The sequence below is a fragment of the Nansenia antarctica genome, assembly GCF_963989245.1.
Source record: "Nansenia antarctica genome assembly, chromosome: 12".
Classification (NCBI taxonomy): domain Eukaryota; kingdom Metazoa; phylum Chordata; class Actinopteri; order Argentiniformes; family Microstomatidae; genus Nansenia; species Nansenia antarctica.
In genome coordinates this window covers 20,827,057-20,849,612 of record NC_137682.1, presented here as the reverse complement: position 1 = coordinate 20,849,612, position 22,556 = coordinate 20,827,057, and the positions used below count along the sequence as shown (strand labels likewise).

The 22,556-nt window shown below is 41.3% G+C and overlaps 1 protein-coding gene across 1 annotated transcript; it reads left to right on the top strand.

The window, feature by feature from the left end:
• Positions 1-176: 176 nt before the first annotated feature.
• On the top strand, positions 177-22,556 carry LOC308168439 (zeta-sarcoglycan-like; the record flags this gene model as incomplete). Its single annotated transcript, XM_080543031.1, has 7 exons — positions 177-215; positions 8,038-8,232; positions 10,853-10,954; positions 13,641-13,728; positions 17,194-17,266; positions 20,306-20,429; positions 22,365-22,556. The coding sequence occupies 7 exons, from the start codon at positions 177-179 to the stop codon at positions 22,554-22,556; spliced, it is 813 nt and encodes a 270-aa protein (XP_080399157.1).

The following is a 22,556-nucleotide window of genomic DNA, read 5'->3' as shown; positions in this document are numbered from 1 at the left end:
AAATTAGTTTTGACGATGAAGTTCAAGTCTAGCAGTTTTATTTTGATCCCAGAGTATGCCTATTGTGCAAGAATGAGAATTACAACTGGCCCACACAGAATACAGTTGCGCGCGATGCACTGCAATTCAAGTTGTCTTTTAGAAAATATGTATATATAGCGATATATTGTACAACCATGGACCAATCAACGTCATTGAATATCGAGGGTCTTAAGGTAAGTGAGATCAAAGTTAAATTGTTGAACTTGTTGCGCCTGTTGCTTCATTAATTATCCATGCTCTAATCTAAAACTTCCTTTAAAATCCTTCATTTATGCTACTTATCAAACGTTTAATCAACTACAATGTGTACCAGTAATATAAGTTGCATTATGGCCTCTGCATGAATGTTAAACTTCGGTAAAGATGTTGGTTACTTGGTTATTCCATGCACGGGGCTATTATGCAACAGGCCAGTTAGAGCATTCATAGGAGCAATAAACTTGCATCTGCCTTGTCTTTGATCTCGCGAGCGACTCAACGTCGAGTGCTCTGTCAGTCCATTGAGTTAGCTCGAAGTACATTATCAAATCAGGATTTCCTAAGATCACTCTGTAATGTAGTCGTGTTATTCGGAAATAGCTGTCACCGGCCTTACTGTAAATATGTCTGAAAGCCCTGAGTCAGAAAAGTGTCCTGAACATCACATGGTTTCAGAAATATTCTTGTAGCCTACTTATTCTGCAGTATGACCCACAGTTACATAGCAATTAAAGCCAATATCATTTGCTGCTTCACATAACATAACAACGTATGAAATCTTATGAATTGTTAAATAGCTTATCAATGATAATCTCTCAAGTAATCAATCGATCACATTTATTTGTAAAATGCTTTTCTAGAGTCTTGTCAAAAGACAAGTACTTAACAGTAACATATCCGGACTTAACAGTGTAAGGTTCGGTAACATTATTTTTCTTATTTCAGAAGAGATGGTTTTGTATTTTTAAAATGATGTTAAATGATGTTGTATGACAGCTGTATATATTGTTCCCAGTCCTTTGCCTCACACAGTCATGATCATTAGCTTTTGGTCATTGACAACATTCCTTCATTGATGCTTCTTCAGTCTTCAGTTGATGAATGGAAATGTCCTTCATGGGTGCCATACAAAATGGTCTTGTTCGCTCCCTGGGGATTTGCAGGGGATTAGAGGGAAACCAGTGTACCGTGGGTGATAGTCTGCCTGTTTACATCAGCAATGTGTCTCCCTATTTCTAATACCACAAAGGCAGAGAGGGAAACAAACCCCCTGAGCAACAGCTAGCCAGCCATCAGAGAACTGGTGTCAACAAATGCTGCAAAGCTCTTACTCTCACTTAGTCAGATGAAATTCAATGATCCGTGAATTGAGACTTGGCACTTATGTTTAATTTTATTAATGAAAGCAAAACGGGTGGTGATGATAAGCATACTGAACTCTATGCAACTCACTTGTTTGTTCTTGAACACTAGAAGGTATCTTCACGAGTATCATTTGAAGCGTAACTTCAGACAGAAATCAGCAAATGAGAAAAAAAAACTCCCCCAAGCAGAAAGAGACAACAACTTCACTCTCCCTTCTGAAGATGAAGCTTTTTTTGCTACGGTCTGATTGAACAACAGTGACCGTTCCCAGAGGTGACCTTCTCAGGAACCTTTCATCTCCTCCTAACCCATGTTCAAGTCATCTCTTGGCGGTCCTGAAAAAAGCCAAATTGAGAAAAGTGCACAGCCATCTACAGCCAAGGAAATGGCAGAGAAGGAAGTTCAAAGCATGTCAATGTTATTGTCATTCTGGAGTTGAACAACTATAGTCAATAGCAACAGTTGTTTGATCAATACTCCCCTAAATAGTGTGAAACGTCTTAATCAATAGCAGGAATTACCACTCTGGGGTTGACTGTGTTCTTGGCAACTCGAATGCATTCTAAATGGTGTAAACATTCATCTGAAATGTTGGCCCCCAACTTTGGATGTAGCATGACCACCACAGAATTAAAATAACTGTCATTTGTTACATTTGCCAAGTTCTACCCCTTAGTTTTCAAAAACAAAATGCTAGGGGCTCACTGCGAGTGGAAAAAGAGATAGAGGAATGCTGCTTTAAATACATTTCAAGGTTTGTCTGATCAAATATCAAGGATGGTAACAGCTGTCTCTGTGACTGGTGATGTGCACATTCAGAGAGAAGGCAGGATAGAAACTGAGAGTATCTAAGTCATTAGTAGATCTCAAAATGTGTTCTTACCTCTGGCTGAGGCGGCCCAGTGGGAAGCCCCTGGCACTGCAGAGAGAGGCAGCCGGAGCCCATTCAGCAGATTAACATCATCAGGCATTAATAACCTCTCTTTTTCTTTCATTAGACACTTCTCCGTGGCCTTTTTTCCTGCCTTTGCAGCACGTATCCCTGTTTGATCAAAACAGCATATCACTCTCCCTGCTAATTGGGGGAGATGAGCTTCCCTGTCAGAGGGAAGAAGGGACTGCTGGGTAATTGCTAACCTGGCTCATTCTGTCTTCAGTGGAGGTTCTCAATGCTCAAAGGACACTCCAGTATCATGAACGCCGGCACCATGTTATCTCTGCAAACATTGACTTGAGGGATTGATAAGAGGTGTAATGTAGCAGAAGATGTGGCATAACATCTGCCGTTTGCTAGCACATACGATCCTATCACGATTCATACCACAGTGAGTGCAGAGACATGTACTATAGCTTGAACTCACATGTGACTGTGTAGTAAGTACTCAATAGAATGTTCATGTAGCTAATCAGGAATTGACTGCAGACTGTTGCAGGTGGTAAACTATCCACAGCCTGGCTGATAATGGCGTCAGTTTAAAAGCATCTCAATCATTTATGCCTACAAACAAAGAAAAAAAACAAGAAACACGCATGTTGATGTTTCATACAATGACTACATAGATCCAGCACCAGTGATGATGAGAGATTGACAAAGCACCACCACTGCACACTGTGCTCTTCTCAACCTGTGCCCTGTGAATGGCCAAGATTCAAGAGGCGTGATTCAGCTAGGGTAATTTATGCATTCAACTCTGCTAAGAAATCACAAGACCCACCAGCAGTGGGAACAGTGGGTTGCCAGAGAAATTAGAGGGGCTAGAGTTTCCCCTAGCAACAGAGGATTCAAAATAGACCATGGAGTTGTCCAGTTCTATCACGACTGTATGCTAAAGACAGGAGTTTTTTTTTTTTTAAAGAGAAATATGAGTATATACATTCATTTGATCATTATAAATGTCACTCCAAAGCAGACCTACACTTGCCCTACTGCGAGGTGCTTGCTAGTATACATAGTAATATTAGTTGGTATTTAGAGCCAGCCACAGTGTCATCACATTCATTTTTTCTTTCAATAATGCACAACAATAGATATAACCTCAGGTCTAATAACAGCATTCTCTTTAATGTGACAAATGTCAGATTTGAATTAGGTAAAACTGCATTCTGTTACAATGCTCCTTCAACTTGAAATGTACTTCAGAAAAAGTTGAAACTTAGCATGTTCATCCCACTCTCTGATTTTAACTGTGTGTTACAGAGACTTTGATTTATACATACAAGTGCTGCGTTTCTTGGCCAGGGCTCATTTGAAAAAGAGGCTACTGTCTCAATATGACTACCCTGGTTAAATAAAGGATTATTAATAATAATAACAAGGGTGACAATGTTTCAAATGTCATTGTATAACTCACAGACTGCACATTCAAGTTTTGATGAGCGTGAAAGTGAAAATGGTCTAATCACCAAATCTCCTGTGTGACTCAGGCCTGTCCTCTAGTTGTTCCTCACACCCATCCCTCATATTCCTCTTCTCTGTGAACTGTATCGGTGGCATAATTGGACTCAGTGACATTTCTAGGCCAGCGACATGGGTCATTTATATTGCAAAGCAAAGTCACAACTCCCATTTGTGACACATGTCACCACGCTAGACGAGCACATGACACAAACTGTCATTCTTCTGAGAAACCGGCTACGGTCGAAATAATGGAACAATCTAGACTGTATGCAAGAGCTAGCTAAAGGTGCACACTACACTGAAGTTAATGTGTCTCGTTTCTTTGCTGCTACTGCTGTGAAAAACAGATCTCAACTCTCTGGTTCTCCATCTACATTCAGATGGCTGCAGCATAGAGTTATATGTTGGTTGCCTTCCTGTAAATACTTACTGTAGGTCTCATCATGAGGGGTTAAGGTGTTCGGTTGTGTATTTTTTGAGGGCAGGCATCTCAGTGAAATCAAGAGAACCATGTATGCCCCATGTTTGGTCTTGTTTAATTACAAAATACATTTGCATTAATGTATATTTGCATTATGTAATGCTGAGGAGTAATAACTAGGCTTCTAAATGGTAAATGGACTGACTTATTAGCGCCTTATTCCAAAGCGCTTTACAATGGCCTCTCATTCACCCATTCACACACACATTCACACACCAATGGCGGTAAGCTACCATGCAAGGCGCCGGCCCGCTCAGTGGGAGCAATTTGGGGTTCAGTGTCTTGCCCAAGGACACTTTGACATGTGACCAGCCGGAGCTCGAACCGCCGATCTGCCAACCTTGTTGCGATCATTAAACCCCGGCTCTACCTCCTGAGCCACAGCCGCCCCTATTTATAGTAGGACCTTTTAAGACCAGCATACACAGTAGATATACAATAAGTATGTAAGAGTATCTTTAAAACAGCTCAATTAGTTATAAGACCTCTTTTATTCTGTAGAGAATATGGAGAGAAAATGAGCGTATGGGATCCTGACTTTTAGATATGCATGCACAACTATTTTACATAAATATTCCTCTGAGGGCGATGAAGGAGTTATATATAGAGAGAATATATCAGTTATGTATGCCTTTCTTAAGCCAGGGTTAGACCATTTGTGGAACTATCAGTGAGAATGTATGGTATGGTACGGCATCTGGATTCTAAATCCAAAACCATCAAGGGATTTAAGCTTGGTTTGTTGGGTTTCATCTGATGATTTCTGAGGTGAGTGAGAGGACAGGAGTTTAGAATTAATTTATCAACAGACACTCGTGCCGTGTCCATTGTTCAGCTAGCCTTGCAGTCTGTCATAGTGAGTTACACCCTGTCACCCAACAGTCACGAGTGGCTGGAGAACAGCACATGCTGACTCTGGCCTGGACAACTATACTTATCTACAACTATCTGCCTTTCTCATCTTTGATCAGGACTATCAAGTTATAGGCTCCAATGCTGCACCACTGACTGCTTGCCTGTCATACCCAAGTACTGGAGTCTTTTCCCATTTCAAACCTGATTGAATCTTGGCATTGGCTTTAGTATAAAGACATTTACTAAAAGCAAACAGATGGTTACCCCTGAATTACCTTTAGTATTGAGTTGACAGTAGGAAACTGGCCTTTTAATATATATATATATATATTATTATTTTTTATGTTCATGACTAAGTAATTAAACCTGTGAAGAATTCCCTTCTGCCGAGGTTGGAACAGACTAGACTTGGTCTCACTTGATTTAATATCGCCTCTGGGTGTGAGTGTATGTGTTTGCTAGTTACATACTGTAGTTCCATGATAACTTGAAAACAGAATTGTAGAGCAGCTTGCCCTAACTCACAACCGTCTGCTTACAATCTGGCCGTGCTAGCTACAACACTGTAGCAGATTCAGGCACAGAGGGAGGTCGACACGGAGGTTTGGGTTTGGGCACTGCCCGTTTATTCACTAGTCCCCGACACGGGACAAATACTAATGATGATAATAATAATACTGCAGTGATCCGGGATCACTGATCCCACACTGCTCGGCGTTGCGGTGTCTCTGCAATAGCTTTTCAGAGACTGTCTGCCCGCGTCTAGTCACTGCCTCGAGTGAACAAACACACACAGGTTAAAAAGACCATTTGGGATGGTTTGATTGAGGACACCTGCGTCAATCAGCTCCACCATCCCCACTCCACCACAGTCTGGCTCCACCTGCAGGCCAGAACGCGCCATGCTCTCCACAAACCCCAAGAGACTTAACTCCTAAAGTTGCTGAAGGGCCTTATTACAGGGTTGTTACAGAATGTTAAATATGTTCCTATTTAAATGCCCACATTAGTATTGTTTTATTGTAGCTGATATATGACATCCTGGGTCTGCACAATTGTATTGCACAGTGATTCAATTCAACAAGTCCAAAAATGCTGTTTAGGTCAAAGTATGTGCATTTCCATTACATTTTCTTAGCTGCTCCTAGAATGATTTTCCACACGCAGTGCATGTATTTTCTTTAATATGTTGCTATATGTGACATGGCTAGCCTGTTTGTAAAGTTAGAAAAGAAAAGAAAAATATAACACTCTGAAACCCCTTCACCGGTGAGTACCACCAGAGTCTATAGCTAAACTTGTCTGGCGTGGGCCTTTAAAGGTTGATAGGCACTAACATTCATAGTGCTGTCAATGCTGGTGGACAAATGAGCAGGTAGCACACCAACACTGGAAACTGTAATTCAGGCTGTCCAAAAACTCATACTGCCTACTGTTTACCTAAAGATTCGACTGCATACTAACCATGCAACATTTATTTAGAGCCTACAGTTTAGTACAATGTAGCAGCGACAAATGTCAACAACCTACACCTCATTCATACTGAGAAACTGTCAGCTCAACCATGTTGTTCATGGTAATTGGTTACATTGCACTAGTGTGCAGGGAATTCATACTACATGGAAAGGCAAATATAATATGACATCTTGGCATTTTAAGTAAATATTATAGCAGGAACTCTCAAAAATGTTTTTTATTAAATGATGGTTTAATGCATAATCAGCATGGTCACTGTGGATGTATTTACCTGGCATTGTATACATACTCAGTTTTGGTACATTTTCTGTACTGCAAAACGTTCTAATCTTGGATACTGAACCTGCTAAAAAAGGTGTCAGTATGATCACCAGATCATCATATCACCTCTTCATGCTCGCCTTCACCAGTTAACCCTCTCCCCCTTCCCTTCCCATGTGTCCCCAGCACTACCTTAATTAGGCATTTTATTTATTTTTTGTTTCCTTTTATTATTACTACTCGATCTTTTCAGTTTGTAAAGCGTTGTTGAGTGTCTAGAAAAGCGCTATATAAGTAATGTATTATTATGATTATTATGATTATTATTATCATTTGGACACAGCCTCACTGTCACATTCTCTGTGAACACAGGGAGCTGTTTCAATAATATTAACATTTGATTTGAATTGAAAACAAATATCCAACGTGGCGACATCTGGTTATTAAATCCTAACAAACAACCTTCAAGGATGATTGTTTGCACATGAGTATGACATTCAGAAATGTCAATTGCAACACTTGGCAGCCTTTTCCGCTTTATGGGTTATGTTTGTTTATGTCATGTAATGTTGCTTTCTAAAACCTGGAATTTAAAACTTTGTATTCATTTAAATGAAAAGAAAATGTGTATCTTTAAAGGTTACATGTCCATGTTAATAATGCCACTTTCAAGGCTTGTTTCCTTGTACAGTGCAGAGGCTACATCTTAGTTACAACCAATAACTTCAGATCACTAAGGATCACTTCAAAACCCCATGTCCTCAGTAGAGATTATCATTATTTCTGTGCATTGGCAGGGTAGTGATGGAAGCTCAGATGTGGTTACTCAGTTAATAATCCCAAGACATCAAAGACAGAAACCCTTGTCTACTCGGGAGTTTGATGGATTACTCTAAGAGCGGTTTAATTTGAGGAGCAAATAAAGCTACTGTACCTAATAGCTCATTCTATTTACTATGCATGGACTTTTTCAATCTGCCGGAACGCTTTTTACATTTAAGGCGTGGTTTTGTTTGATTAATGATTTGATTTGATTTGATTAATGAACATTAGTGATTTGCTTCTGTTAGCTGTTAAATCATGCTATGCTAATGCTAATCTGTTACGAAGCGCAATGTCCTTCCGATTATTTTATTTGTTAGTGTTTCCTCTGCTCAGGCCTTCTCTGGCTCTGTTCCAGATGACCCAGGAGCAGTACATATTGGCAGCCCAGTCGATCCAACTCCAGAGGCCCGGGTGCGAGGCGCCCTATCCTGTGGGACTCTATGGATGGAGGAAGAGATGTCTCTACTTCTTCCTGCTGCTACTGCTGGTCATAATGATAGTGAATATGGCCTTAACTGTATGGATTATAAAGGTCATGAATTTCACAATGGTGAGTACTGTTTATCATGTATATGTTAGGGTACATGTGGGAAAACGGTTAATGTTGGCATTTCCCGGGGACATGGCAGCATAAAACGTCGACTTGGTACATGCTGGCATGTCTAACCCTAATCCTAACCCTAACCCTAACCCTAGCTTTCCCACATGTACCGTATTCCCACATGTACCGTAACATATACAGTTAGGTCTGTAAATATTTGGACAGTGACACAATTCCCATAATTTTGGCTCTGTAAGCCGCCTTCAATGGATTTGAAATGGAGATGCAATTGAAGTGCATCAGCTTTAATTCAAGGGGTCGAACAAAAATATTGTATGAAACATTTAGGAATTGCATTCTTATTACACAGTCCCCTATTTTCAGGAGCTCAAATGTAATTGGACAAATTAACGTAATCATAAATAAAATGTTCAATGTTAGAATCCTTTGCAAATGCTGGGTTTCCTCCTTTGTGATGCTTTGCCAGGCCTTTACTGCAGCTGTCTTCAGTTGTTGTTTGTTCGTGGGTCTTTCTGCCTTTAGTTTTGTCTTCAGCAAGTGAAATGCATGCTCGATCGGGTTGAGATCAGGTGATTGACTCGGCCATTGCAGAATATTCCACTTCTTTGTCTTAAAAAACTTAAAAAGTTCATTTGGCCACTCCTAATGTTCCCACTATCTCTCTGATGGATTTTTGGGTCGTTTTTGCAGCCTCAGGATGGCCTGTTTCACTTGCATTGAGAGCTCAGTTGATCACATATTGTGCGTATACAGCAACATCTTCCGAATGCAAATGCGACACTTGGAATCACCTCAGACCTTTTACCTGCTTAATTGATAAAGAAATAATGAAGGAATAGCCCACACTGGCCCATGAAACAGCTTTTGAGTCAATTGTCCAATTACTTTTGGTCCCTTGAAAGAGAGGGAGCTACATATTAAAGAGCTGTAATTCCTAAACCCTTCCTTCAATTTGGATGTGAATACCCTTACCCTGAAGCTGAGAGTCTTCACTTTAAGCACATATTCATTATATAACTTTAATTTGAAGATGTTTTGGTAAACAGCTAAAATAACTGTCTGTGTCGAAACATATATGGACCTAACTGTAGCCTATATCCTTATACACTAGATGCCAGGAAACATTTGATGTAACAATGTTAATTTGTTTAGAATAATTGTATGTATGTCAGATTCAATGAAGCCTTCAATTAGCACTATTTTACAAGCTGCACTCTTTCCTAACTCCAGTAGAAACATAGATACAGCAAATGTTAATCTTGAAACCAAACCAAACAAGCAGCTGCTGTGACATCTTCGGGGATAAAGCACACAATCCACCATTTTGTCAACAAACTCCTGACGACAGCACCCACTGTGACGGATTTGTCCCCAGCCTATCTTTATCACTGCTCCACTTTCTGGAGAACAATCAATCTCTGTCACCAGTAAAGGCCTTATCAGTGATGTTGGTGTCACTCCAGAAAATGTACTTCTCCCATCTCTCAAGACTCTTAGAAAGAGCCAATCTACAGCCTCCCACTAGCTGTATGAACGCTTGCTTCATAGTGGATTCATTTTACATTTTACATTTTTGGCATTTAGCCAAAATTCCAAAAGCGACTTACAATCGATACATTTGACTAAGCAAGTGAATCATCCATCCACCAGTCGTAGCAGGAAGAGTAATCCAGCTCAGGCCCGGGGCCATTGGCAGTCTCTGTGATAGAGGGGGAAATCTTCTTCTATCACCTTCTTCTAAACCTAGATTTAAAAAAATAATAATATATATATATATAGACACTGGAGAAACAGATAAACAGTACAAGGGGGGCAATAGAAGTTTTAGGGGACACAGTAAAGGGGAAACACGGATTCAGATTAATTCTTTCTTAAAATAATACTTTTGTTGTGCGAGCATGCCTCTTTGTGATGCTGTGTGTACAGGAGCGTGGTTCACTGGTCTGTGTTGTAGGCTAGATGCAGAATGACTGAATATTCTGAGGCAGTATTTTTTTATTATACTCTTATTAGGCATTCATCACATTTGCATAACAACTCTGTGATACATATAACAAACATTGTCACAAAGCTGCTCTAAAATTCCAAGTGAATGCAGAGATAATAATAATAATAATTCATTGTATTTACACGTATATAGCGCTTTTCCAGGGCTCAAAGACGCTGGATGCTGCCAGGTTAGCGAAGCCGAAGCTACACCCTGTCACCCTGACAGTGTTCAGTGTGTGTGTGCTGCTATCACCTCAGTGGGATCTATTACCCCTCTGCCCTGTCACTTAGTGTCACCTGTGTGCCTGGCATACTCAGCAGCTCAACTTGCTGTGGCACTGTAGACAGACTAGGGCAATTACTTGACAACAGACACATAAGAAAACCCAGGAGTTAAGGAAAGACTTAGATTTGTTGTGACCTTTTAATTTTTGAGCAATTGAGCAATGCCAATAAAGCCATTCCGCTTGGTGAAAACTGCAGTCGCACTCAGTTGTATGTCTTTATTTCCATTTATGCTGCATTAAGATTAAAATGGTGATACTGTAATTGATAAGGGGGTGTCCATGTTATTTCCCTATGTACAGTGTTCTACACTATTTATTCATGTTGTATGTAGGACGGAATGGGAAATCTCCAGGTGAACAGGGAAGGGATCCGTCTAGAGGGAATATCAGAATTTCTCCTGCCCCTCTATGTGAAGGACATCCAGTCAAGAAGGGTAAGTTGTTTGTCATACTCACCACTGTCCTCAGTAGTAAGGTGTAAATGTTAATTCTTGAACTGCTGAATGAAATGCTTATTATCAACTGTGATGAAAGGAAAAAGTCTTATTACAAAGATAGTATAGGTTTCTTTTTTTTAATTGATTTGATTCATTAGAAAAGTGTCCCGGTGCAGGAGAAACAATTAGTTTGTACTGAATCTTTGTTAATCTACTGAACACCAAAGGGGAGTGGGAAGCAGGGGGAATTTATTGTGTGGGCTTGATTGGAAATTCTGCTGGGACTATGGTCCTCTGTAATCGTCTGTAATCTCCAGTGCGTTGTACGTGGCCTGTGAGCAGCACAGAGGCATCCTATTGTACATCTCCTACAATGACTATAAGTTTTCATGAGATCACAAAGCATCATTCAGGACTACTGTCATCCAGGTGCTACTGTGGGGTTTGGCCCTGTAGGATAACGCTTTAAACCTGTAAACTCAAAGTTCTCATTGAATCAAAACTTTAAATCAACACGCCTCTTGCTAGGTCCCTCAGAACATCAGTTCATGATGAGCATTTAGTGTCAGAACAGAACAAGCTTTGAATGAGAACTAGCCTGGCTAGGTTGGATGGACATGGTTGAATTCATTAGCAACAAAGACATTCAAACGTCTCTTCAAGGAACTGACTTGGAGGCCTTTTATGTGCAGCCTCAGGCCAGAGTACTTGTTTCTCCAAACGATTTTCTCTTCCTCTCCTCTTTCATTTCCTGTTCTCCAGCAGTACCATATCAGGGTCTCCCATCAGTAGGAGATGTACAATAGGATACCTCTGTGCTGCTCACGGGCCACGTACAACGAACTGGAGATTACAGACGATTACAGAGGACCATAGTCCCAGCAGAATTTCCAATCAAGCCCACACAATAAATTCCCCCTGCTTCCCACTCCCCTTTGGTGTTCAGTAGATTCACAAAGATTCAGTACAAACTAAGTGTTTCTCCCTCACCTTGACACTTTTCAGTGGTGTGATATAATATAAGGAAAGTAATCTCAGATTCCTAGTTCCAAATCGATTTTCTTTTCAGCCTTGCCTAGGTAGGCAATGAAAAATACAGTTGGCTTGTTAGATACAATATTGACCGCGAATCATGTTGAACTTGGTGGTAATACGTTGTCGTATTCCATTCAGTTACGTTGTACCGTTTATTCAGTGTTCTTTGTATGTGCTAGACATTGAATATGGAACATTTAAATGTTATTAGGTGCTGTAAACACGGATATGACTAAATACCGCAGAATAACTTTAGTGCATTGGGATTTCATTTGGTCTACAAAACACTAGTACAATAATACCCAAAGAAATGTTTACAGTGTTGGTTTACAGACGGGCTATGCAAGGGCACTCTTATCTGCTCTCGCCAGAGACCTTTGCAGGAGAGTGTGGAGAGAATCTTTGAAAGGGTCATTCAATATTTCTCCACCTGAGGAAATGTCAAGCACCGAGAGAGGAGGATTATGGTCACCCACTGAGTCGTAGAGATAAATTGGATTGAGTTTAGTCATGCTACAGTAGCATTTTCTGTCAGATGTGTGCGTTGATCAATAAGCTATTACCAGAGACAGCAATTATGGTGGGAGAAGCTTTACCATTGTACTGAGCATAGATAACTTGTTTAACATATGAGTTAAACTAGAGAGCTGGTATAAACCTGTATCAGAAATTACTTATGACACCAGAGGTGTTCAAATTAACTCTAACCTCTAACCTGAATATTGAATAAACCCATCATTCCACAATCCTCAGTGAAGTGTAAATACGGAAAATCAAGATTATGGCTATAGAATGCACATGAAGGATTAATTCAAACCTGTGTGCTGTGGCTTCTGTCTCTGGAGATGTTACTGACTGGTCTAAAAATAGCACTAGAAAAGCGGGTGTGATTCATTGGACTAAAACCTCTCCCTCGTGGAGGCTTTACTCTTAATATGCATTACTAAAGACCAATGTAACTGCCTATTATGGACTGAAGCAGTACCCTGCTGAATATAATTACTTTTGCATTGCTTCAGCCTTGGTAATTTGTCAGTCTGGCCGCCACACTGTAGTCACAACACACTCCATTCACAATATGTGTGTTTACACTCATCTTCTTTGACCTTTGGTAAGAGCCACAATGACTATATGTTTTCATGAGATCACAAAGCATTATTCAGGAGTGCTGCTGCGGGGTTTTGCCCTGTAGGATAACGCTTTAAACTTGTAAACCCTTTCAAGCAATACTTGAAAAGTTCTCATTGAATCAAAACTTTAAATCAACACGCCTCTTGCAAGGTCCCTCAGAACATCAGCTCATGAAGAGCATTTAATGTCAGAACAGAACAAGCTTTGAATGATGAAAGCTTTATTGATTTTAATCGCTTTGGAATAAGGTGTCTGCTAAATGCCCAAAATGTAAATGTATATGAATGAGAACTAGCCTGGCTAGGTTGGATAGACATGGTTGAATAGGCATACCCAAATCACATGTTATTTGATTTCTTTAGTAATGCCATGTATTATATTTGATCAGGGTAATGAAACCTAATACTCTGCTAATTAGAGGATAATTGAAGATAACATGTATTTTAATGTGTTCATTTATTTCCCCTCCCTCATTCTTCCTCTCCTGCCTCATCCCTTTCTCTCATACTTTCCTTAGGATAGCCCGTTGGTCTTGCGGTCAGATAGGAATGTAACCATAAATGCTAGAAATGACCATGGCCAGCTCACAGGACAGCTAACAGTGGGTGAGTTCATGACTATATCAAAATCATTTTGATACATCTGCCCTCATTGGTCAGTGAGTGTACAGGTAGTTGGTGTAAACTGCTGGGCATTACTGCCTGTCGCACCTCCTCCGGTGCCTAAAGGGCATCAACGTTTTGCCCCTTTAATCCTGGAACGTCTCGTGGTGGCGGAGCAGTGACAGGGACGTCTCCCTGCCACCCCCTGCAGCTGGCATCTGGGTCAGGTGTTCTTTCCCCAACACTTGTCCTTCCTTCTCAGCCACAGCCAAAAGCTGCCCTTCTCCGGTGGTACTGTGAGCTCGATGAGGAGTACAGCTATTACCTTGGTGGACCACACCACTATGTCAGGACGGAGAGACGTGGTGGTGATCTCGCCTGGGAACTGAAGCCGCCTGCCGAGATCAACTCTCCTATTCCACTCCTGGTCGGAGGAGAAGAGCCTTGGTGTTTCTCTTGGCCTGGTGCTTCCTCTTCCTCCGCCCTCCCTGACAAAGTGGACGTGGTGTTCTGCTGGTGGTGTTCCACCGGTGGTGCTTTGCTGTCTGCGCCCCTCCAGCACCATCTCAGGACCTGATCATGGCGCCATCTGTAGAGCCCCTGTGAAAGCGCGGTCTTGCAGCCTGACAAGATGTGCTGGAGGCTTGCGTTGGGAGCATTGCATAGCGAGCAGCATTCCTGGAGGTTCCGAGGGCAGGGAAGCGTGTCATTGGTTGACCTGATGAGGAAGGTGAGCCTTGCCTGTGGGATCTTCCACACGTCTGACCAACTCATCTTCCGGTCGACAACCTCGTCCCAGGTTGTCCAGCTTCCTTGACGGCCCTGTGACACAGCCTTGATCTTGGAGGGCTTGATTTTCATTCTTGCCCAGGACATCATCTCATCCATCCTTTTCAGCAGTCTGGATGTACATGGTGCTGTCTGAAGTAGGCTGGTGACATCGTCCATGTAGCTCCTTAGTGGCGGTAGCCTCTGTCGAGATGGTGATTTTATCCCTCCAACTGTCTGTCTTGCTCCGATTAGGATAGTCTCAAAGGCTGCCACAAACAGGATGGGAGAGATGGTGCACCCCATGGCAATTCCTACCTCTAGCTGCTGCCACCCGGTGGTGAAATCCTGGAGGGCAAAGCACATTTGCAGGACCTTGAAGTAGTTTGCTACCAAGCTCTTGGCATGTCGAAGAACTCCATGGCGTAGCTGATCAGCTGGTGTGGAACTGATCCCTAGGCGTTGGTGAGGTCGAGCCAGGTGACATGCAGGTATTTCTTCTCGTGCTTCCCCTTCTGGATCTGTTCCCAGATCATTGCAGAGTGCTCCACACACCCTGCGAAGCCTGGGACTCCCTCCTTCTGGCAGTTGGTGTCAATATAGCCATGTCTCCATCAGGTAGCTGGTCATCCTTCTGGCCAGTACAGAGAAGAAGATCTTTCTTTCGACATTTAGCAGGGCGATGCTCCTGAATTGGTCAATGTCTTTGAATGGAATGTGTTTTTCCAGGCAGTTCTCATCGCACCATAGCAGTTCTAGCACCTTGGGGCAGTTCTTATAGAGCTTGTAGGGTATTCCATTGGGTGCTGCTGCTGATGAGGACCTGGCCTTCTCCACAACATGCCTGACTTCACTGAGCTTGGGGGGCATGACGTTGAACTTGGATGTCGTAGGGGTAGGCTGAGGCACATACCCAGGTGTTCCTATTGGGACGCTCCTTGTTGGGTCGCTGTACTGCCTCCTAACATGCTGCTCCAGCTGCTACCTGGTGACTTCCAGCTTCCTGCTCTTTTTCTCCTCCAGCAGCTGTCTGTCATGCTTGAAAGGGTCCTTGAAGAAGTTGGCTCTTTCTTTTTCTTTCCGTTTCCTGCGCTTACGGATGCGCTCAGCTCTGCGAAGGCTGGCTAGTCTGGCCTCCTCCCACAGTGCTTTCAGGCCCTCTTTCTCTAGTTCTTGCAGAGTTGACGTTGCCTTTGAACCAACTGGTCGATCTCCTTTTCTCTCTTTCCCTTCTCTTTCTGAGCAGTTCTCTTTTGGCTTGACTCAGTTCTGAGGGGACTCTCCTCGGTGCTCACACAGGGGCTCGCTTTCCACCAGTGGGCCTTCTTCCTCCACAACTTCCCTGCCTTCAGCAACATTGGGTCCATCAGCACTGTGGTTTTCGGTCCCTCTTGTCTGACCCGGCGCTGCAGTGCAAGGTTGCTGTTGGCCTTTCTCCCCACTCCTTGTTTTCCCCTGGTGGATTTGCAACCCCCTGAATGTGGTCACATTCTCCCATCCACATTCACATTTCCGCAGGATCTTCTTCTCGTTGTCAGTTTCCATTCCAGTCGTTACTGTGTGATCTGTCCTGTTAGGCCCATCTTCCATTCCGCCTCTCGGAGGACCCGCGGGTTGTTTTCTCTTTGTGTTCTTCGTAGTTAGTGTTGGGTGTCTCTTTTCGAGAGACAAGTGGGTTGGGTAACTAGCCGTCTACTCCCGGTATATCCTGGTACATACTTTATACTTGGGTCTTTCAACAGCATCATTTTGCCAAGACAAAGTTCAAATTAATATGGCTCTTACTGTAAATGGTCTTGATCGATCTCATTTTATTAATGACTTTAATCAAGTTTAGAGCAACAATTTATCTTTTACTCATCATTAATTTGCTTCCTTTGCCTGAGGAGTCACTGAAGTTTTCGAGACATTAACCTTTGAAGCACTTATTGAAAGGGCAATGTATTCTTCTTATTATCATCATGTTAAACCATCAGTCAGAGCAAATTAGCAAAGTAATTTACATGATTAATGACCATTTGAAAGCAAATGACCTTCTTATTAGCAGTAATGGCTATTGTTTTTTTTTTCCAGCATAAGTTTTGGATTGATGATGATTTGACAAGACTTGTGATATGACATCCTGGTCATGCTTGACCTTCCTTTGCAAATTGGTGTCTGATTAGTTGGAAACACCATTTTCAAAATCATTAACAAATTAAATGAAACTTGACGAATATTTCAAATCTATAGTCACTTCTCCCCACTGTTATTTGGTTTAACTGGAGATCTGTTGGATTTGAAACCTTATTGGCACCTCTTGAAATTGGCATACTGTTAAATATGATATGACACCTGGCATATACAGGAAAATACTCATATATTCTAAAATAATAATCTATGGGTGCCAAAGCCAATCAGTGCTTGTCCTACCATAGGCCCGGAGGCAGTGGAGGCACAGTGCCAGAGATTTGAGGTGCGGAGCCAGGGTGGAGAGAGAGTGCTGTTCTCAGCTGATGAAGAGGAGGTCACCATAGGGACAGATAAATTCACTGTTACAGGTAGGATGGACTACAGAACCTCTGGCCATTTTATCCAGGATAAACTATTACATCTGAATAAAATAAACGACTAAATCTTAGATCATGTAAGACTTTTAGAGGTAATATCTAGATGATGTCTGAAATGAAAGGAAATATGATTGATTGTATTTGTCTATAGGAGCAGAGGGAGCTGTCTTCGGACACTCTGTAGAGACGCCACACATCCAGGCAGAAGCCTCTCAAGACCTGAAGTAAGTTCAAACTTAAACGGACGCTATGGACCTAAGGACCGACCCTCCATGAGATTGATTGATTGAGATGTTTATTTCAAATATGTGCCAAACACGATACAGCAACAATAATTAATATCATGTAAAACAAAAAAACTAAACTAATGGAATTAGAAAGCATAAAGCAAAATAAATTCTTGTACATTTAACTAGGTTTCTTTTTTCTTTTCTTTTTTTTCACATATTCGAAAAGGAGTGAGAAGAAGTACAAATGTATTCAATCCCACCGCTTCTCCATCAATCATAAAGGTGCTTCCTGTTCAAATGCTCAAATTAATACAATCCCATAATATATACAAATACTGCGTACCCAAAAGTCAAATATCGTATTTACATACTTAATTACATAACAAAAAGAAAAGAAAGAATAAATATTTAGGAACCCAAATGATCATAAATAAACAGAGATGATCAAAGAGATCAAAATGTACAGTATTATAGTATTAACATGTTTTGAAGCTATACAATGTTTACAAGCTTATATTTTTTCTGTGTTCCTGCATTAAGACAGTTCAACTAAGTTAATGAGGCATTTATAAGTTATATTCTTCAATAATAATCAATGGCTGTATCATATCATTAATTCAAAAGTCCAGAAATGGATGTACTAATACCAATCCCAAATAAGTCCCAAAATGTAATTTATTTGTTGTTCGACTATAATGCAATAACGATGTGCATTAGATTAGGTTGAGTTGGGTGAGGTGCATATTAGACTAACATACTGCAGTTTTTGCTCTCCAACTACATTTTTCCCTGAGGCAGTGTACCGTGTCCATCTATTAACAAGCAGTAATGAGTGTGTTTTGTGTGTTTTGTGGTCCACCTTCATGGCTCTGTAGGGAGGACAGGGATCAGAGTTGGCAGAAAAACAGTGTTCTGGCATCTAAGTCCTCAGCAGTGAGAGGAATACTGATGAAGCTTCTAATAAGCTAATACACACACGCACACACACATACATTCATTCATACACACACACACAAACATGTGTGCTGATCTTCTAGGCTTCACAGGTGTCCATCTGCAGTGTGGTCAATACTCCAGATAAGAAAGGACAACATTCCTGACGCTAGCATTTGAGATTGATCGTGTCGATTTTAAGAATGTAGTACAGTGTACAATTAGACAATATGCAGTATAATAATAATAATAATATATTATATATATATATATATATATATATATATATATATATATATATACAGTATATATAAGAAACAAACACATTGTCAGGTGTTGGTTGTTTAGAAGAAACATTGTTGTTTGCATTACTTTAGTAGACTTGAACTCTAACAGGTGTGACAAGTTGGATAAAGATGATGGGTTATGGTCGTACCAGAGATTTGGAGGAGTGTTTGTCTGTGTAAACACAAACAGTTGGTGAGGAGAAGCTCTATTTGCCCTCTTTACTTGAAACAGGAACAGAACACACACCTTCTGTTCAGACATTACCAGGGACATCTGTTGGGATGTACCTCATCATCAATGACCAGTGTACCATGGTTTCAATATTGTATACTTTTTCCTCATTGAAGGCATTGGCTATACTTTTAGTTGGTGCCTGCCTCCATTTCCTTTGTGTTCATTTGTGTTCTGTGGTCTTTGTAGTGAATGTTTAGCATTAATGGTTTAGAAGCTGATTTTAAGCCAAACAGGCTTTGTTTGGTTTTTACATAATCCAAATACGTGACACACTCTCATCCTTAATGTTTATGGAAATGGAAATGTCATTTTCTAAACACTGCTTTAAAGTTACCCATTTAAAATTCATTGAAGACATATTTTGGTTGAAAAAAATCAACTCAATTTGAAACGGTTATGAGTTATGAAAACACATTTTGCACTGATTTGTTCTCGCTCTTATCTCTGTGTAAACAAATATTCCACAGCTGGAAAATGCATTAGCCCCTGTGTTGCTGAAGGTCAAAATGTATGTTACAATTATGGGATGTTCATGAGCTGTTGCCTAGCTGACTGAAATAATGAGTAGGCCCACTCAACAAGTATGAATTAGACACTGTTACAGAGTCAACTCATCTCAAGACAACACAAGAACTAAGCTGATAGCACAAACATTATCATACAGTTAAATAGCACAAGACTTCATGAAGTCTACAAACGGATTAATTTTGACAAAGACAAATGCAAAGGGAGAATACAATTTGACCTTTCATAAACTGTACTTTATGCAGTTATGCAGCTACTACAGTACTTGTTCTAGCTCTTGTTTGATTGGCATCAATATCTGGCCATAAACATATGCAATTGGTCAGTTCAAAGCTTATGTGCAGTAATTTAACTTAAAAACAAGTGTAAAGTGGTAATACACATTAAGTGAGCTCAAGGACACAGATGGTCATTTCACAGGATCCGATTCAAAATCCTACTCACCACCTACAAAGCCATCAACAATCTGGCCCCCTCCTACCTTGCCGACCTCGTCCCCCTCCACACCCCCTCCCGTTGCCTCAGGTCTGACGACCAAACCACTCTCAAGACCACCAGGACCAAGCTCCGGACCTGGTGTGATAGGGCCTTTTCAGCCACAGCCCCGTCCCTCTGGAACGCTCTCCCCAACCACATCAGACAGGCCAACACCCTGCCAACATTTAAACAGGCCCTCAAAACCCACCTCTTCAAGCTCGCCTTCACCAGTTAACCCTCTCCCCCTCCCCTTCCCATGTGTCCCCAGCACTACCTCAATTAGGCCCCTATACTTTCTTCTATTTGTCTTTTGTTTCTTTTTATTATTACTACTCAATCTTTTCATCTGCGTCTTTGAGTGTCTAGAAAAGCGCTATATAAGTCTAATGTATTATTATTATTATTATTATTATTATTATTATTTGCTAACACTGGTGCCCCTATAGATACACAGAACACATAGAATACGTAGAAACAGATTATGACGTCAACCAACCTCCTGGCCCAGTTGGTCCTTCTTTTTAAAATAATGAATACGTACATTCTTGCATCAAGTTGTTGTGTTGTTATTGGTAGACTTGAGTCTCCGACGAGGACCCTGACCATGGAGGCTCCCAGAGGGGTGGAGGTCAGTGCAGCCGAGGGGCAACTGAAAGCTGTGTGTCGGAAAGACCTGCAGCTCCAGTCAACCGAAGGAGAGGTGAGGGATGCCGTGTGCACAGTCTAAGAGCATTGACTGGCCTATCCGCTTGTTAAGTCTGACGTCAAAAGTGACGTTTAGCCATTTCCGAGGCCAAATCAGAAATTCTCCGCACCGGAGTACCTGTGAACTACAGCAGTAGAATGACAGTTTAATCGTTTTTTAGACTCGGATCTATTCATACAACAAGGGACACAGCACTTTACCGTTTTCTCCATATTGTCAGGGTATTTGAGCCTCGGAAAAGCGCTATATAAATATAATTAATTATTATTATTATTTCGGCATCTCGAAGACAGCGCCTCAGCCAACGTTGGCCCCGGAAATACGTCACGACTTAACAAGCGGATATAGCATAGTCTGTCTAATCAGGGGTCCCCAAACTACGGCCCGCGGGCCGAACACTTTGAACAACGTCGCCCCCACACACTCTCAACAATGCCAGAAACATATTTTGAAAATTAAACTTTAAATATGTTTTAATCATATAATATCTGTATTTGATATTAAAGGTTGGCTTTCAAATTAAAATGTCCCTTAGTTATAAACTATTTTCATTAATAACATTATTAGTTAGTTTCACCCGCCCACAGAATGCGGTACATTCAACGTAACGTTCCATAGTGAACGAGCACGGATCTGTAGCAGGTGCACGCTAGCTAGAACGAACATTCAGAGAGATGAAAAACGGTTGGTAAAGAGAAAAGTTGATTCAGAATGCAGGGTTTTTAACCAACAGTGCACAAGTGATTATTATTGTTAAATGCAAAGAAGTTTGTCAATAAATGTATGAATGTGATCGCGGAGGAGGTGTGTTCCGCGGTGTGTCTGTCAGCAAGTAGGCACCAGATGAATTGAAACAATGGGGGATTAGATAATGTAGATGCCCAGCTGCAGGAGAAAACGAAATAATTTTACCGATATGTTCATGATCTGTGTCAAGCAGGGTTTTTCCTGCATAGAGAATTATGAGGCAGCTGCCTCCGTCATATTTCTAGCCGCCTCCAGCTCTCAACAAAACTCTGACGGTCGTATTTTCTACAAGCGCTGCACTCGGTGGATTTCTGTCGTTTCTAACTGCAATTGCGGCATTGCACCGACGTGGTGGCGGGGGCGCTGTTTCGCAAATAAGTTAGCTTTCGTTTTTGCTAGCGAAATAGCTGATAGTTGATGTTGACTGCTCAAGGAGAATACATATTTGAAAGTACAGAATGCCTGAGAGCCTTATATTGCATTATATTACATTACATTTTGAATGGTCATCTGGTGCCTGAATATTGTGTTTTCCTTTACATAAATAATGACATGTCCACCATAAATTGATGCAGAAAGGGCACAAATTGCATCTAAATTCACCAGAATGCAAGAAATTAAGTGTTTGATGCTCGTTTAAGGACCCCCCAGACAGCCCTGCTTCATGGGTCCCCCCGTGTATGATGAGGGTCCTCCCTCAAGTATCAGACTGTAAAACTGATTATATTTCATTGACATATCACTATAGGTATACATTCCATCCAAATTCAACTGTTTAGACTTTGTTTGCATCCACCAGTGCTCTCCTGCGCGCAATTGCTTTGCGCAACCGCCTCCATTCCACTCCGTTCCATATTATTTTATGTTAGAGACCGACCCAGGCCCCCCATCACAGAAAGGAAAAATGATGTGGCCCTCACAGAAAAAAGTTTGGGGACCCCTGGTCTAAATAAATATGTCCATTAGTGACATTATGTGAGAGAGAGTTGTCATAATATTGTCATTCTATGGTCTGCCTAATTAAGGTAAAAATGTTTGTCTTCAAACCAAATGCACTTGAAATGTACCATTCACATAGACTGAATTAGTGTCAATGTACCTGTAAGACAATATTGTATTTTTAGGCTAGCCAAATAATTCAGCAATTAGGCATCAATTTTTGACTCTATTTTCTATGATCAGATCTTATTAGATGCGAACACAATCCGACTGGGAAGCCTTCCACTTGGCATCTACACACCATCCTCGGGCTCTGCTTCCCAGAAACAGACTGTGTATGAGCTGTGCGTGTGCCCGAACGGTAAGCTGTACCTTTCCCCTGCCGAGAGCCACTCCACCTGCCATTCTATGAGCAACGTCTGCCTCTGGAGCTGA